General features: G+C 42.1%; 1 protein-coding gene across 6 annotated transcripts in view; it reads left to right on the top strand.

The window, feature by feature from the left end:
* The window catches only part of LOC125008969 (LIM domain containing preferred translocation partner in lipoma), a 145,548-nt gene that overhangs the window by 62,112 nt on the left and 64,963 nt on the right, over positions 1-18,473 (top strand). For all 6 annotated transcript variants that reach the window (XM_047586407.1, XM_047586401.1, XM_047586404.1 and 3 more), the window contains 2 exons: positions 7,757-7,860; positions 11,729-11,851. In XM_047586407.1, coding sequence (XP_047442363.1) covers positions 7,757-7,860; positions 11,729-11,851 — 227 coding nt within the window. The remainder of the gene's footprint in view (positions 1-7,756; positions 7,861-11,728; positions 11,852-18,473) is intronic.

Here is an 18,473-nt window from a genome sequence, read left to right as displayed (position 1 = left end):
TTTACATGTTTAAGTGAATTTCTTAATCTAAAAAATTATAAAAAAAAAAATTATATAAACTCTGTATCAGTGACAGTCAATTTTCTCCAGTTTATTCAGTACTGATCCTATTTCAGTCATAGTTTAGTCCTCGGGTTGAACGTTGGTGTAGGACACACACACACACACACACACACACACACACACACACACACAACCTTCTTTACGTTATTTATTTTCAAAAGGGAAAGCCAGTCCACTGTGTTAATAGGCTACACAGCGTTACTACAGTCTATCCCCATATATATGTGTGTGTGTGTGTGTGTGTGTGTGTATATATAGTGCATATATATTAGGCAGGGGGCCCCTACTTATCTCTCCATCAGTTTGGGGTCCTTGGCCTGAAAAACGTTGAAGACTCCTGCCTTAGAGGGTCCAATGGAGCTAAACCTGGATGTCATCTGACATCTGAGATCCTCACGGCTAACACAGAGAGACACACACCATTCACGCTAACGTGCACCTATGGCCAGTTTCAAATCACCAATTAACATTAACATGCAAATGTACTGTGTGTGGAGGCACCTGAAGAAAACCCCCCGGCAGACACAGTGAGAACATGCACACCCTGCACAGAAAGGCCAGCAGCGCCTGCCGTTTTTAAATAACATTCTTGCTGTGAGTTGGCGAAGCTAACCGCTGAACCACAATGCTGCCCCTCAATAGATATTATGATCCGATAAAAGTGGCACTGGTAACGTACTGTTAGGTTTAGGGTCAGGATTAGGATTAGAGTCGCTGCTTTCAAGCCCAAACGCTTAATTCGCATTTAATGTTAATTTTCTTTTGTTTTTGCACAAAAGACACACAAGTGTTTACACTTCAGCTGTTAAGTTGATGTGCGGCGGCCCTCGACAAATTAATGACATTTTCAAATAAATAAATAAATACTTAAAATAATTCATGTGAAGACTTCGACGGAGATGAAATGAAAATGCTTAATGACGACTTTCTGCGAAGCGCCGGTTACCACATCTCCACGCAAGTGTGTGAGTGTGCAGGTCTGAGTCAGAGCCGGTCGGAGCGGTGGAATTGAGTTCATAAAACATTTCAGGATAACTGACTCCCACAAGTGTCGACTGTCCATCTACAGTCACACGGAAATCACATGAATTCAGACAGAGTGCGTCTGTCCTGACTGCGTACCACAGCTTCCTTAAACATTTGATATTTCTGTCCTGATGTGCTCCCGAGTAGATAATCACATTATCTGTTATTGGTTTACACATATCACCATAGACATCTATAGGCACAGGGGTCCTGCAAAACATCTGTGAGTCATCAGAGAGTGGACATGGGTCTTCTGAGGACGTCCTGTGGTGTCATGTGACATTGAAGTGTCCACCTTCTGGCTCTGGTCTTTCCTCCTTAACTGACCTGTGCCGCGATCTATTAATCTGATTGTTGTTACATGATTGACCGGTGATTCAGTCTCTCTTTGCCATTTAACGTGCTGCCATTTGACTTTATATTTCCTTGTATTCGCTACATGCACATGACATTCTAATTAATACGCGGAGAGATATTGTTGTTTGATTTACTTCTTACACGTGATTTAAACGTCTTCTTAAACAGTCTCTGTCGAGCATTAAACACATTCTTTCTCTCTTGACGAAGCGAATATAAACACATGCGCGCGACAAGTTTCAACTTATTCTTAAGATATTTGATTACATTTCAGTCGCTTGTTAACGAGCCAAATAAAAAAGATTAAGACTCCTAATAAATTAAATTAAGCGTCCATTAAATGGTAATTATGCTTGAATGTCATTGTAATATTTACAGCCCTGAACTCTGCTTGTTGGCATGGGAATACCCTCCTCGCACGTGAGTCATTTTAAGACATCACAGAGTCACTTGAAGGTAAAACTGATACTTCAGATACCGTGAGACACTTGAAGAAGAGAAGAAGTGACTCTGCTGTAGGTTTGCTGTATATTTTCAGCGCGGCAGAAGCTGCTTGGAAAGGTTTCACGTTACGAAACCGAACTGAGTTCACAAGGCAGTGACTGTCTGCCGTGACATTTGACTGGCTTCATTTACTCTCTCTCCAGATTGTTTATAAGAAACGACAGCAGAGCTCCCCTCTTTACCTTTGATGAATCACACTTTCACTCATCACAGGACCTTAATCACCGCACATTTTAATTGTTCAGCCCCTTTTGTGCTTTCAAGTGCACAGATGAAAAAAGGTCGACTCCGATTTGAAGCCGCTCACCTTTTTCTCGGTACTTGTTTCTTTGCTTTTGTACAAAAACATAATCTGTCTATTGTTCTTGATCTCGGTTTCCCCTCCCGTGAGATTTCTCGGTAGAGTAGCAGAAGCCAATTTCTGTCTACTCCTTTACACTTAAAACAAGAATATCTCCAAAGACTTCAAATCCCTCCCTTGCATCTCTAAACCAAATGAAGTCATAAATCACTCTTCTGTACATATCATGCTAATTAAGAGCAGGGCTCAGCTGCTCTTCTCCAGCGGAAGATGGAATAAAAACGGGTCCATAATTATGTCAAAACAATGTGCTCTCAACCTCTGCCACAGCACATTTGGAATTGGTTTTGTGGAGATAAAACAATGTGGACTGACACCCAGGACTTGAAACACTTGGTCCATTTTTTTCTGGAAGGGATTAAAGGTTTTTGCTACTGAATAAAGTGAAGCCATGTCTTTGACTTTCCTTATTTCTAATATGAAACACTTGAGGTTGGTGCAAATTTAAAAGAAGAATTAACAATGTAAAGGTCGACAACAGCAGTAAAGCTGCGACTGCGTCACGTGACACATGTGAACCGCCGCCGCCTCAGCCCCCCCCCCCCCCCCGCTCTTATTTTGGCTCATTGCAGCACGCGTAAACGCTAACAGACACCGTCGACTCGAGCACCGACTCGACTCGAGGCTGAGGGAGATAATTTATGCTCTGCACGCCCAAAGAACGCTCTCTCCCTGTATTTTAGGTTTCTTCAGTTTGTGCTCTTTCTGTCTGAAGCTGTTTTGTTCTGTGAAATGATACATTATGCGAAAGGCAGTTATATTTTGTGCCAGGCTTTGTCCTAAGTCCTCGCGGGGGCCAGATGGCCGCCGCTCACACACGTGTAACTCTGATGATAGTGTACATATGTAAATCTTGAAACATATGCTCAACCTTCAGTGTACAATCTACCTCCCCCACAGAGTTTACTAATCCTTACCACACAGGAGAACTAAAAAAAAAAACTAATTTTTCACTGCTTATATATCTTTTTACATAGTCTTTGCCGTTATATAGCATTTACACACAGGCTGCCATTGTTACCAATACAGTTTACAGTACTTGAAGTGTTAATAAATGTATTATTTACGTGAAAAACAAAGTTTAATATTAGTCCCAGTGTCACAGCTGGATCTGTCTCTGCCCTTTTATATCATCCTCCTAACAATACTTGGGTTCCCGATAGCCAATTATACCTCTTATGGTCTCTCAAATAACTTTAATCACTGATTAGGATTCCTTGTTCACAAAGCAGCTACTTAAAAGTAATTGCTCAATAAAGAGAGGGGAAGTTGTCGTATTAAGTAGGTGTTCCTGCTGCTTCTCTCATTAGCGCTCGCTTGGAGCTTTCATCTCCCCGTTGTCACAAATGGAGTCGGCTTCATTCACGGCACAGGAACCGTTCCTCGCTCCGCCTGGTTCACACTGCTTAAAAGAATGACAGCATTAGCGCGGCGCGAACGCCGGCGTACAGAGAGTGCCCACCGGCTCGGGCCTGCGTGGATTTCCACGTGCGTTAGGAATAGAAAGGTTGGGCGCAATCGTGACGCAAATGTGACAAAGACGCCAGCATGGATTTTTGTTTTTTTTTTGTTTTGTTTTTTGTAATTCGCTCAGGCTCTGGAGTCAGTCGGCTGTTGGTAGCGAGCTAGCAACTGAGCGAATACACGAAAAGATGCTTACGAGACAGTAAGAACGTGTAAAAGTCCTATTGAGGACGTGGGTTACAAAAGTGACAGAAAATTCTTCTGGTAAAAAAGAGAAGTAGAGAAAACACGGAGGACATTCAGTTAGAAGTATTTTTGTTTGCTCCTTAAATAGTTCTTAAGTATGTAGATTTTCTTTGGCTCAGATTTTCCCCTGTTTTGCAATGTTTAAACCAATCACCACACTTTCATATGGAACCAAATTAACGCTGTAATAATAACAGTTTTGTGGTTTGTGGTCTCCGGCGCATCTCTGTCTTAGACCGACATATGAGTTGACAACATAAAGAAAACGCCAATAAAATCCATGCGATTCCTCTGTGCTAATATTGACCGGGGGGCAGGAACTGTTTCCAGGAACCGAAACTGGAACTCGGTCCTTCTGGTTATGGAAATGTTACAAGTTCCTATAAAGGTTTTAGATTTCTTCAGTCGTACGGACTTGTCTGCGGTTTACTGTCATTTATTTAGGTCATTTTTGAAGTTAATGCACGCACTTATATTTATGGACGGACGTGATTTTGTGCTGATTCGTGGCTGTAGGCGTGTGTCGCGCTGGACGTGAACATTGACTTTTACTGAAGGTTCCCAGTCATCCAGGTCATGGTGGATCCAGAGTTGAACTGAGGGCAACGGGACCTACATGTTGTTCCAGCTCGTTTTCTGAATTAGTTTTAATGTGATGTGAACTTGGCTGAAGTAGCAGACAGAAGAATTCATTTAAAACAAATAAACAAACGAAAAAAAAAGTACCCTGAAGAGTTTTTGACCATACGCTGCGCATTTTAAATAAAGTTGTGGATCCTGCAGATTTTAAAAATTAAATATTTTTTTTTTAAAATCAGTTTTTCCAACACGTTAAACACAAGCAAGTCTGTTAGACTGAGGATGTGTGTGTGTGTGTGGTGAGCAGCTCTGAACACAAACAAAACCTTTCTCTGTTGGCGAGATGACTCCTCTTGACTCCTCGCGTGATAACTGTTACAATGTGATGCCTTGAGTTACTTAATGATGGTAACACTTTTTATTTAGTGGCAACTTTCACTCCGGTCAAGACGTCACATATCGTCAATAACGTAGCATCGATTAGGCATGAGTTAAAATAAAATTACACAGAGCGGTAGCATGCGTCACATAGTAGAGTAGTAACGCAGTACGAAGCCACAGAGCCGAGATCTGTAGTTTATCTCCTTCTTTATCTTTATCTTCTTGTTTTGCTTGATCTCGGTGAAATTGTGCAAACTTGAACAGATTTTTAAGCGCCGGTGATGTCATTTCAAAGTCAGGTAATTCCTTTTCGTGGAAGAATGTTCAGTTGGCGGAAACGAGCTGTAACGCGGCGCGCGGCGTCGTTTGAAAGGCTCCTGTCGAGCCACTCTCTCTTTTTCTTTTGCAGACCCTGAATCGGCCGCAAACAGCTTCAAGGTTGAGTGCAGGCTTTTATGAGAGAAAACGGTTTTGCTAGAAAGGACCGCGGGGAATACGAAACACAGCCGGCAGTGGTGTTTTACATTAGCGCGTTAACACGTTTCAATCCTAAATGACTGGCACGGGCGACGGTACGCCAGGAAAATAAGGTCAGGAAGGGGAAATGGCCAGAAAGATCCATTCAGCAAACATGCCTGATGACCCCGAGTTCCGGCTCCGAGCCTTGCTTTCCACTGCTCCACATACAAGAGCGTAAGACCTTTTTAATAAAACATGCGTCCTCTGAAACATTTACAACTCTTGTGTTTCCTGAAATGATAAATCCAAAACATGTTTGATGTTGGAGAGAAACGAACAAGAAACTTAATGTTTTAATTCTCTGTAAGCCACGAATTACAAGTGACTTATATTCCGGTAAAAAGGATCTATGCAGCCTGGACCGGGGCAGAGCCTTGTTGTCGAGCAGCATATTTTATTTTCTCTCCCAGAGGTTTAGAGGAGCTGTTACACTCTGGAGTTTTAGTGGAGGTCACAAGGTTATTATATAAACAATTCACACGGAGGCCCTCGTGCGCCCAGAGGGAATGTTTAATGCAATGCTCACAATTTCTTGAACGTAGTAATGCTCAAGACGCAGACGTGTCCAATTTTAACCATGCTGCATTATCTCTCTGTCTCCACTCCTTTTTTTTTTTTTTTTTTTTTTTTAATTTTTTTCTTCAGCTGTTTTGTCGAGGCAACTGAAAACCATGCTTAATTAATTTGGTCAGCTGCCTTGGATAAACTACACTGATGACATCAATTAGATTCTAATGAAAACAGATAAAAGCCATGGAAAGCAAATGGAATTTCTGAACAGGACTCATCAAAGTCTTAGCGTTGGAACAAATTCCCATTACGTCTCATAAAAGCCTTTAATTTGCAAAGCTCATGTCTGGTTTGGTACTTAGAAGTACATGGTCAAATGATTCAGTCTTAAGTCCTGCGCCGAGAGAAGCCAAATCAGAATTTAATTTGGCACGTAACTCCTTATCCTGTCTGAAACATGTGGCTGGATGCAATCCGTGGATTAGCGTGGACTTCACAACTACAAATTTGGCTCGTTTCTCTCCTGGCAGAGCGAACACCTAGTCGGACCCGTTTGTAACACAACATTTACATTTCCAATCTCGCTGCTTACTCCAGATTAGTACTTCTTAGTTAACCAAATTGCTGCAATTATGTGTGTCGATCCATTGACGTGGGAGAACGAGGCTCCGCTTCTTTGTCTCTTTCGCTTTCCCCTCTCTCATTTCTAATTACCGTGTAACCTCTTTCACATGTCTGATTCGATTGTACAGTTCGGGCCCATTTTTGATAAATTATTATAGAATAATCAGCCGTTGATAATCTTAATTTTATGCGGACGCTGTTTTTTTTTGTTTGTTTTTTTTTTTAAGAATGCTCCGTACTGTAGGTACATGCTCACATTGCCGTACCGTTGCCTCATTACGTCTTTCTAAATGCTGCGATGTCTAGATTCACTATGTTTTAAATGTTTAAATATAGTGTTTCTTATTTGTCGTCCAAATTCAAGACTTTGCATCATGTCAAAGTCACCATTAATGGAAAACTGTGCCTTTTTATTCCACTTAACAAAAACTTTGTATAATACTCAAATATCCATAAAATTAAATTCAAACACCTTTAGAACATTTTGTACACTATCACATGTAAAACCTGCAACAAGAAGTTTGGAGACGCCTTCTCATTGAATTGAATGAGAAGGTGTGTCCAAACTTTTGACTGGTAGCGTATTTAATCTAAAGTTGAAGCGAACTTGCAGCGTTTTCTCGATCTGTTCTGATTTCCATGAACACACTGAACCCTAACACAATAGTAGCCGATGTATTAGTGCATACATTCCTAGAATAATGCAATCCACTCTTTATCTTTTTTAACGCACAGTCAGATTTAACTTTGTGAAATAGCGACGCGCAGGACTTTCTGCTGAGCCTTTCAAGCACTTCTACACCGTTAGCTCAACATTCCTACTGTGTAATCTGCTTTTACCTTGACTGTGCAGAGCACCATGTGATCAGCTGGGGCTATTGTTAACCGTAGGAGTTCATATGATTCTCTCCATCAATGCGTTAATAACCCTTCAACCTTCTCGTCTGCACCTGTTGTAAATACGACGGGAGGGGGGAAAAAAAAAAGTTTCATTTCTTTTGTGCGCTTATTTAGCGGCGCGGTGTCTGGTCGTTCAGAATTGTGACAGTTTGACTGCAGTGAAAAGGGGAAGTGTTTAACAGGCCGTTTTTGTTTTTCTTGGTGTGCGTGCCTCCATCCCAGCGGACTACCTCCCCCCGCCGCCACCTGCCGAAGAGTCGACCGGTTTCCCGTCATCCCCTGGTTCCTTCCCTTCTCCGCCGCCGGGGAACTCGTATGATTTTCAGGTAAGAGGAGCCGCTCTTGCGTTAAAATGTTCCTGGTTGTCAGTAAACTCTCTAAGAGTCAACAGGGAAAGCAAAGACAGCCCCGAGCGCTACAATGAGTTCATGCACCGAGTCCGGCGAAAACTGTCTGTCCATTTGACCCGCAGCCAACTGCAGAGACGTCCGGCTCCAGAGCCTGCCTGGAGCCTGCTCGTCTTAACTCACCAAACCACACACACACACACACACACACACACACACACACACACACACACACACACACACACACACACACACACTACTTACTTTATATCTGAGAGCGGTAATGCAGTAAGGATGGAAGGCTGACACCTATTGGTGGAGCCTAGTTACTTTGCTTTGCTGGTCATAATACCCACAGGCATTTGGCCCTCCTGGGGTATCTGGCCTCTGCGCTCTTAACTGACACCCTCAGCACTTGACCTCTGCTGCGAAATCCTCCAAGTGCTTCACATTCCTTTGTTTAGTGTAAGAGGGGGAAAAAAAAAAAAAAACTCCCTCTTCAAGCCCCTCATTTGATCTGACCAGTTCTCTATCCTAAATGAATGCTTCCTTTGTAAGTTTGGAGACAGACCGTTACATAATTTAAATAAGTTATGCAATGGGTGTAAATTCATCACTCGTCCCGCGCCAGCTGCAAACACAGCGACCGTAACTCCGCACCCTTAGGATCGGCGGCATACGAGCGTCGATGCGATGTTTTGATTTAATGTAAACTGCAGACACTCTCGCAGTTATACAGTTATTATAAAAGGTGCGGTGCAATGGCAGAGTTCTCATTTTCGTGGGTTTTTGTTTAACCAGGGGAATGTCAGGCCCGGCCAGCCGACGAAGCCGCTCTCCCTTAACGCAGCGAGAATTGGCAGAGCGCGGAGAAAAGAGACACATGAGCAGTTAGGAATGCAATAAGCCTTCAACAAAATTCACTTCCCTTCTTAGAAATCTGTGGAAGTATCTCAGCAAATCATTGGATCCCCGAACTTCCACACGGGCCCTTTTATTTGAGCACTTTTTCCGCCATTATCGTCTTCATTGCACCTGTTTGCCCACAAACTCCTCCTGATATGTACTAGACACTTTTTCATTTATTTATTTATTTTAGTTTTTTTTTTTTTGTGGAATCTGTCTTTTATGTACTAGTTTCTTAGACGACGTTTCCCTGCAGTAGCCTTTGGAGAACTCTGTTTACACCACAGTCAAAGACACAAATTACTCTTTCCATTATGAATATTTGCCGCAGTTTATTGTGTCAACAGTTGTATAGTCGTCTGTTTTATAAAGGTGGCCTTGTGGGATGGAGTAAACATTACCTTAAGTGACCAGTGGGCCTTAAAGCAACAGAGGCTAAAACAGTGTGAGATAAAGCTTTTCTTTTTAACTGTAAATCATGCAAACATATGCCAGAAAAGCCCCAGAAAATAAATATAGACCTGGAAAATTTGCATAATACATCCCCGTTAATTCAGACTGCTGAAGTCTCACATTGGCTTAAAAAATGTGGCTTCTTGAGCTAAATAAAACCACGTGGACTGTGTCAATTATCGGTGCATTTATTTATTTTGCTCATAGGAATCCGACTTAGTTTTGACGTGGCAGCGTTCACATGTTCCATATTACGTGATAACAAACATACTCGGCAGCATTAATATGTTTCCCGTTCATTTTTGACACCGAAGCCTTTAAATGTATTATGACGAACGCTTTTATTAGCGTGGATTCACATGTAACTACAAGCTGTTTTTGTTTAGCCTCGAATAAACCCTTCGTGTCGACACAGGCCTCCTCTTCCATGGAGCCTTCCTTGTTTTTTACAATACACCAGACCAGAGAAAACAAGCTCTGGCTCTAGACGCGGCCTTTCATGTTTTTACGATGAAGTGTCGTCCGGTTAGTTTTAAAAATTCTTTCCCGTATTCATCTCTCTCAAGTTTTATCTTCCCCTTTTATACTGGCTGTAGTCATTCTGGCCTGCGACGTAATTCCTTAATAGACCACTGCTATCTCCGTCATTGTCCTGTAGCCGGAGCGGAGCTCTAATTGTAGAAGTGTAGAATTGTTCAGAAGTAGGGAAAGATATCAATCAAAATGTCATTATATATTTTTCTCTGGGCCTCGGCGGGGAATTCTACATGCTGAATGAATAAATCAAGGATTAAATGGTATTTTACTTAGAAGAAGATGTGCTCTTTATCACCCTGGCAGAGAGAGATGTCTGGATTATGACACGTAAAAAGCTGAAACCTTTTACAGAAGAGAGAAAGACAAATCTCTCATCATGGCTGTTACCCAAATTATGAAGCCCTACATGGCAAATTCCTACACAACACAAAGCCCGCGATGTTTCCTTTCATCCTCCTCGTTATCACCGTTAAACAACTTTACCCGTTTTTTCTTTTGTTGATTTGAGACAAGCCATTAGTGTTTTGCTTTGTTTACCCCCGCTCATGATCGCCTTAGATGTTTTTCAGGCAGCAGCTCTGCTCCGAGTGGAGGGAAGCCCTGCCTGTAATAGATTATGACAGGTAATCCAAACACATAACATTAGAATAAGAAGCAGTCACTGATCCAGCCAACTCAAAAAGCCCCCGCAGGCAATTGCAAGAAGTCTTCTTGCAGTTGCAGCATAGTTCAGATGACTAAAAATATATCTGTCATTCCACAGAGAAATTCCCGAGAATTTAGTAGAATACGGAGTGTCACTAATGGTCAAATCATTTTAACTACTTTCCAGATTTTTGTGCAACAGTTTTGTTTTTCTTTTGCTTAAATAGTTTGTGTCATATGTTGGAGTTGTATTTTTCCTCTGAGGTGAAACAAAAAAAAAAAAAACATGTATGAATAAATCAGTGACTGCTGCTGGAGTGATCCTGTTACTGTTGCTTTCAAGCTTCCTCTCATAATAGTCAAATACATATTGCAGCAGTTCTCCACATCCTTTATAGACCATATTTAAAATATGGAATGAAAAAAAATTAAAGAATTGACCTTTTTGTTTGAAATGCTACTGAATGAGCTTGTGATGAATAATGCATTAAGAGCAAGATACTGTAAATCCAAGAGCAGTGAAAGGCAGGAGGTGAATAGTGCACCATGTTATGAAAGTTGTATTTCAGACAATACATTGCTTCTTATTTCTCACCGCGTTTCTCTCTGAGGGAAGTCTCTGCTATTGATGTGTGGCTTTCAAAAGGATTGTCTGAGGTCAAGGTGAAACATGAACATGGAAGTGTAATCCAAAGTTTAAGAAATGTGGGAAGCAAAAAAAAAAAGAAAAAAGAAAGAACGTATCCAAGCGGTACAGAATTACTGGTTATTGATGAAGCTGATTGAATTGAATGGCACGCTTGGGTCCACAAAAGCATCCTAGATTGCTAAAATAGATATTAAATTTGCTATTGTAACATTTCATGTATTTTTCAGAATATGTTAAATAGGATCACACTTGAATGCAGAATGTGGATTCTAGTTTGAAAGTAACATATTCAGATGAGATTGTTGCGAGGTCTAGATCATGGCATGAGTACAAAACCATTTCTAAAGTTTCAGGAGCACAGACATTAAACACACATTAAAAGTGACTAAAACGGATGCATCCAAATACAGAAAGGCCTCTTTAGTTGATTGCTGCAATTTGAGACTGACTCATCTGAATCTTTTTTTTTTTTTTAATGAGAAATTTAGACTTTAAATTAACTTGCAAGACATTTTCACTTTGTATGACTTATTGTGTCTAGGACAGAGGGCAACGGTGTCAATTTCAAGTACTGGAAACGAAACGTGCTGCAGTGCAAAAATGTTGGGGATAAAATAAAGGGAGTCTGGATTGACTGTATGAGATGTTTGCTCACAGATAAAAGGACCAGAGAAGACTCTGGAAGAGAGGCGCTCCAGCCTGGATGCAGAGATCGACTCCCTCACAAGCATCTTGGCCGACCTGGAGAGCAGCTCGCCCTACAAGCCACGAAGCGCACAAGTAGGTTACCAACACGCAGACACATTCAGCTGTAGAAAGTACCCAACAAGTACTTAATAAGTATGACATCAAAGCTTTTGTGTTGAGGTATTCATATTTCTTGCCGCAGCAGTTTGGATTTAAAATGTATGACGACAGAGAGGAGCGGGACAGATGTGTGACGCCGGTCTCGCGAGACCGCTCGGTGAGATTAGCCTCCGCGTGAGGGATTTCCAAAACATGACAGAAGCTTCAACCCCGAGAGCACTGTTAGGCCTGAAAGCTGATTAGATTTTAAAAAAAGTACGCGGACAGAGACGAGCTGCACAGAAGCAAAGCCATATGCAAATGTGTTAACTAGACTAGACAGTGTTAAACACTGCGGAAAAGCCACAAATCTCTGGAACCAATGACAAAATCAGCAGTGATTTGAATGAGGAAATGTGTATCAATACCCTCCCTACTTGTCCTGAGGAGTGTCGTTGACTGTGTCGGCCACTGGACAGTAAATAATGTCCACGGCTTTAAAGGAGTTTGCTAAAGTCTGTGAAACGGTTATTCCTGACAGGAGCCTACGGCCCAAATGTGATCTGTATACTGACGTCTGATCTGTGAGTTCAGATGCGTTTACATTGTCTTGCCTGTGACCTCCATTTGACAAAATTACCACTGCTACCTGTACTGTTGTTACGTTTGCTTCAGAGAGCAGGAGGAGGTGAGTCAGGTGACCTTTCGCCTTGCCACACAGATTTGTGGTAATATTGTAGCTCCTGCATTTACAGTTGGCTGAGAACCTGTCACAAAGCACTGGCGTCTGAATGGATTCAGATCAACCAGACCACGTTCAAATCTGACTGATCTGAATTCATTCTGATCCCGGAGAAAGTATCTGAATCCAGATGGCTGGTAAACGGAGTAAAACCTAGCTTAGCTCTGAGAAGCTGCAACAGTAAAATGCTTTGGAAAGTATTAGCAAGGTGACGTGTAACACTTCGACGCACATGAAGAGCGCTAACACCATAATTTAAATATTTTAACCCCTTGAATGATATTGCAAATTAGGTTTCTGCGGGAAATAGATGCACATGATGCATCTTTAAAAAAATGTCTTGACCTATATCATTAGTTGATATTAAATGATATTAGGAGCAACTTCAAAAAGTCAAAGCCTTGGGCAGTTCACTAAATTGTTTGACACACAATAAATGTAGGACAAGCGGATAAAAAAACCCCAACCAATTGTGTTTGGAGTAGGAGGGCTCAGCGGGGCTTCTAACACCATGCAGATCAGATCTCTAGTGAGATATTCGAGCAAAAACGTAGTACCTGAAAGGGCTTCACACACAACAAAGAAATCAGGGGTAAGACGGCAAATTATTGGCAGCGCCATTCAATTAGCCACAGATCAAGGTCGGTGCCCTCGTATCGGATGAACCTAATTACATTCGCTGACTTTTCGGGCAGGAAAAACTCTTGAGCAGACGGAGGAACGTGCTACTTTGAGGGGAGTGCGCAGTGTCACAAAGAGACAAAAGACTGAGGGTTGCATGTGCTGACGTCCTCTGGTTTAGCGACTCCTGGCAATCTGGTTAGAGGGAGCAAAAACGGGCGGACTACACACAAAGTTAACATTATTGCACCACACAGGGGAAACATAGCGGATACTGAGTGGAAGGACAGGATCACTGTGGTTCGGAAATGATACACATTCAAGGCAATAAGTAAAATACGACTTGATGATTTCTAGTATGCTTAGTGTTGTGGTGAGCCACTGTGTTTATGGGAGCTGACGTTGAACGGGAAGCTGTAATGACGTGAAATTATGCACTCATAAAATGTGGTGAAATGCCCTTTTGACAAATCAACTACGCGTATCGCAGTCGTTTGTTCAACAATATCACACAGGACCCACAGGCCTCTTAGATGGGGGTCATGCAGGTGTCTGCATGTGTTCCTGTTGATTGATCACATTGTTGAGATCCCGCTGCAGTTTAAGTCTGCAGGTCTATTTTGGCTTAAAAGGCACCATGAGCATTTACTCAGCAATCTGTTTTTATACTGGGACACGTTCTGTGTCACAACTATTTCTTAGTATCATTTTAGATTGTAGTTAAAAAAAAAAATCCTAATGTAGCACAGGCTGTAACTGACCCTCCTAGAAAACACAAATAATTGTGCATTCAAATCTACCATTTTGTCAGTTTTAGAATTTGGCTTTAGATAAGTGAAAGTGACGGGAAGAAAAAGCCACTGCAACTGAATAAATCCAGTGTGGGTTTTAAGATACGTTTCTGGGATGCATCATCAGTGATGTTCCTGGTAATCGGGGGTTTTCAGGTCTTTCAACATCAGACCCTCTCACCCAAGTTCTGGTGTTGATCAGGTCCTGGCATTCATCCCACCACAACCCATGGCTCTTAATCCAGAGGCATTCAGTAGAATTTATGACTCTATTTTTTGCTGCTCCGGTCCTTCCCAAGACCTCGATGATGTCGAAGTGAGTCTGCCACCTTCAGCTTCTGCACCCTCCCCCTAGTTCCTGGTGTTTGCTTACTTCCCTCTCATGGACCTCCTCCATATTGTCCTCCCAAGGCACCATCAGTTCCTCACTGAATCGTTACTATATCGGCGTGGGGTGAGGGCGAAAATGGAGTTAAATGGCATTTATATTTGGGCCAGTGAGGTGACACAGATGATATTCAAACGAATACATATTTATGGAGTCGCACACTTAAATCTGAAGTCTCCATCCATCATTTCATTTTTCCACTTGAGCTTCAGCAAACACATGTACGTGCAAACAGTTGTATCTGAAGATGTTAAGAAAAAGTCCTTCATTCGTGGGTACGCGAGGGTCAGCTCAGGTTTGAGTGATGTAAATGTCATCGTCAGAGTGCGGATGTGAGGCTGCAGATGCCAGTGCACCCTCCAGTTTTTTCTTGCGCGGCCCCTGCTCCACAAGGGCGCCAGCTGTGCCTGCATACTCCAGACAGACTAGAAAGTGGTTTAATAAAAACAACTATGAGTCTGTGGTGTCCACAGCTGTCTGGCCTTCAAAGTCCACGAATGCGATCAATAAGTGCGTACAACACAGCGTGAAAGCATGTGTTTTCTTTGTTTTCTTCGTCTTTCCTATAAACATTGTAATGCAACCATTTCTATACATGTTTCAATGCACAGGAGACCACGCATACACGTGGAATATACGGAAACTCTTCTCCAGGACGGGCTACCGGCTGCTGTGGGTTTTTTTTGTTTTTTTTTCTAAATAAAATATAGTATAAGTGCATACCTTTGTTGAGAAAAAACATTTGCAGTGTACAGTATATTAGAGAAGGAGCCTGAAAGCTTTTGTCAACACGACTTGAAAAATTGATGTGCACCTGTACAGCTGTGTGAGAGCCCAGCATCAGAATGTCTCACTAACTAATGTATGGCTGCCGCGGTGCTCCTACCTGTCAGGGTCAAAGTCGCTGCATGCTTATTTTTATCATAATCTGCTGCAAGTCTTTGAGGTTACGGGTGAGGAGCCACACCACCTGTGTCTCAGCAGAGTGCACATGCTTGCTCTGACATGTATTAATCATGAAATGTTGTGCATCAGACATCTTGTTGACTTAACCCTGTTTTCCCAACATCTCTGTGCTATCATGATGCCCTTTAGCCATCCCTGTGCCTTCTCTCCCAGAGCTTTTTGCATGTGGAAAAGATTTAGCTTTCTATTTGATTGTTTATTTGCTGGCGTTAAGAGCATATGCATGCACACACACATACGCACGCACGCACGCAGACACACACTGTTACTGGCTTCTCAGCTGATGCTGATTCTAGCTGATTAACTCAGGTTGACCTTTTCCCCTACACAGCTGCTCCTGTCAGCCTGTGCTTGGGCTCTTTCAGTGCATTATTCTACAACATAATGCTGGTCTGCGTGTGTAATGGGCCAGGTTTCATTCTCCGGCATCGGCACAACTGCTGCACAGTAATCTTCCGCTTGTATAAGCAAAGAATAACGAGTGCTCTTGATTTACAGCGTTCCACGCAAAAGCAATCACGGAGCCAGCTCTTCAAAATCAATAGGCCACCCTGAGCTCTCCCTTTCAAGTTTCTGAATCTCCCCCCTAGACGTTAAATTTGAAGTCAGCCAGGGGACCTTATGTATGCTTGCCTCCCAGATGAAATTCAAATGGACGTTGCTGCTCATTCATAAAAATCTGAGCAGCGCCCTGCAAACATTCAGCCAGCACTGATGCTTCACAGACATCAAAACAATTTTGTTTGCTTTAGTTGGTATTCTCTGTGGCATAACAGTGGGTAATGAAATGTGATCATTATATAATTCCCATTTGTTCTCTCTCCAGTTCCATCTTAGATGCCATTTGTTTTTTTGACACAGTTAACGAAGTTTGTGTTACAGTTTGTTTGCTTTATCCTGTGACAGCAGAAATTAAGCCATACCTGATGATATTGTTTGGCTCTTTATTGAGTTGGAGATTCAGATTATTCCTTGTGTTAAAAAATATCGGAATAGCATTACAGTGTGTAGTATGTGCGCTGTCCTATGGGTTTAGGGGAGGGGCCTCTGTGGATCAGGCTTGTTCCACTTCATCCCACAGATACTTGATCAGTTTGGGATCTAGTGAATTTGGAGGTCAGGTCATCTTTTTTCCGTTTTTTCTACATCATTTTTGTGTCAGGCTGCATCCTGCTGGGGAGTGTCATTGCTATGGGGTGGGGAGGGCGCCTGGTCTGGTCTAGGTGGGTGGTACATGTCTAAGTAGCATCCACAGGAATGCCAGGTCCAAAAGTTTCCCAGCAGAACATTGTTTTTTCACAAGATGGTCAGTGTTATTTACTTCTCCCGTCAGTGGTCGTAATGTTATGCCTGATCGGTGTATATTTGGGTTCTTCACATTGACAATCTGAAAGTGTTTGTAGCTTTAAAGCTACTTCAGTTTCACTCAGTGTATAAAAACTGGAATTGAAATCTGATAGTATTTTTTATACACAACATAGTTGCACTTACTCAGTTATTTATTTAGTGGATGAGTTGTGCAACGTCAAAACTAAGTCAGATTTCTTTGAGCAAAATAAATAAATGCACCAATAATTGACGTTGTCCAAGTGGTTTTATTTAGCTCAAGAAGCCACATTTTTTAAGCCAGTATGAGTTGGATGACTTGCATCTCTACAGGGTCTGTGTTAGTTTTCTTTTTAGGAAGTGTATTTGTTGTAAAGCCCAGATTAAACATTAAACCACAAGGTTTTAATGTCGTAATGATAGACCTTCGAATTTTTTGGAAGCGCAGACACAAGTGAGTCAGTCTCCTCTCTAAGGAAATAACTGTGTGGGGATCTTAGGAACAAAAAGTAGTGATGAAGTCATGAATCCCAGAGCAGGGACATCCAGGTCAGGAGTGTAGGGTGGTGCCTTTCACACTGCGAATGCACCCTGTTACTTCAGACTGAAGCCAGTGTCATTTTACTGGTATCACTGACATTGAATCATTGCATTGAATCACATTATTGTTTATATTTTTTAAATGGAAAGTCCCACAGTTAAAAGTGGGGCATGTTTAGGAGCTGGGGACAGCAGTAAGGAACCCGTCGGACATTCTAGCCTCTTGTAACATTTCAAACCTTATTAACAGAGCGATCATTTCCAAAATGATCACCAGCACGCTTAACTGGGGGCAGAAGCTAGCACGTGAGATTGGTGCTTTTTGAGTGGGAATCAGACGGCATCTAGGGGTCGTCGGGTCTGCTGGTGGGTAAACCCCATTCTAATATTTTCAAACTCTTTTTGTTCGGCGTGGTGTTTTGAGGAAACACAAGGGACCATGTTCATGCTAAATCCTTCTAGTGCGGTGCAATCCGAGCCCAACCAGCCCTACTAATATGCAGCGTAGGCCTGTCTAAGCACATCAGATCTGTTGTGGGGGAGTTAACAAGGAGGCCCAGATGAATGTCATAACAGTGTGCTCATCAAGCGCCGGAGCACCACTGCTGCTTTGGTGGAGGCTACAGAAGCTGCGACTGCCATGACCTCTAATTCACACTGACCTGTGATGCGTTTCTAGAAATCAAATGAATCAGCGGCCGGCCCACTGAGATTCTGCAGCGTCCAGTTTGTTTTGCGTGATGTCCAGAACATAATATTTTCATTACAATGACGATGGCCGTGAAAACATCACTGGAAGGAAATTGTTATTACACCTCAGCATATTCATTACATTCATTCATCGAATACACTACCAGTCAAACGTTTGGACACACAGTTTAAACACATACACAAAGACGTAGTTGGACTGATTTGGCCCAATGCTGGTGCCTGAAAATCGTCATACTAACTGATATTCACATGAAGACACACACAGTAGTCTAGTAAAATAGTAATTAGTGTCGGTAATAGTGTAAATAAAATGTCATATTAAGACAGGATATTTGATTAAGGTGCTTTTACATCATAGTCCGTAAACATATATTGAGAGTACACGGAACTATGTAATAATGTGCAGTTCCACTGTATGACCAATTAAGTAACCGATTTTTATTGCACATTACACAGTGCTGTTTGTGTCCTAATTAAATTCTAATGCCCCTCCTCCATTTAAGCTGCACCTCGTTCTGATCTGATTCAGTC

The sequence above is a fragment of the Mugil cephalus genome, chromosome 6 (genome assembly GCF_022458985.1).
Source record: "Mugil cephalus isolate CIBA_MC_2020 chromosome 6, CIBA_Mcephalus_1.1, whole genome shotgun sequence".
Taxonomy (NCBI): Eukaryota; Metazoa; Chordata; class Actinopteri; order Mugiliformes; family Mugilidae; genus Mugil; species Mugil cephalus.
Note: the sequence above shows the minus strand (reverse complement) of the source record. Positions and strands in the feature narration are given on the sequence as shown.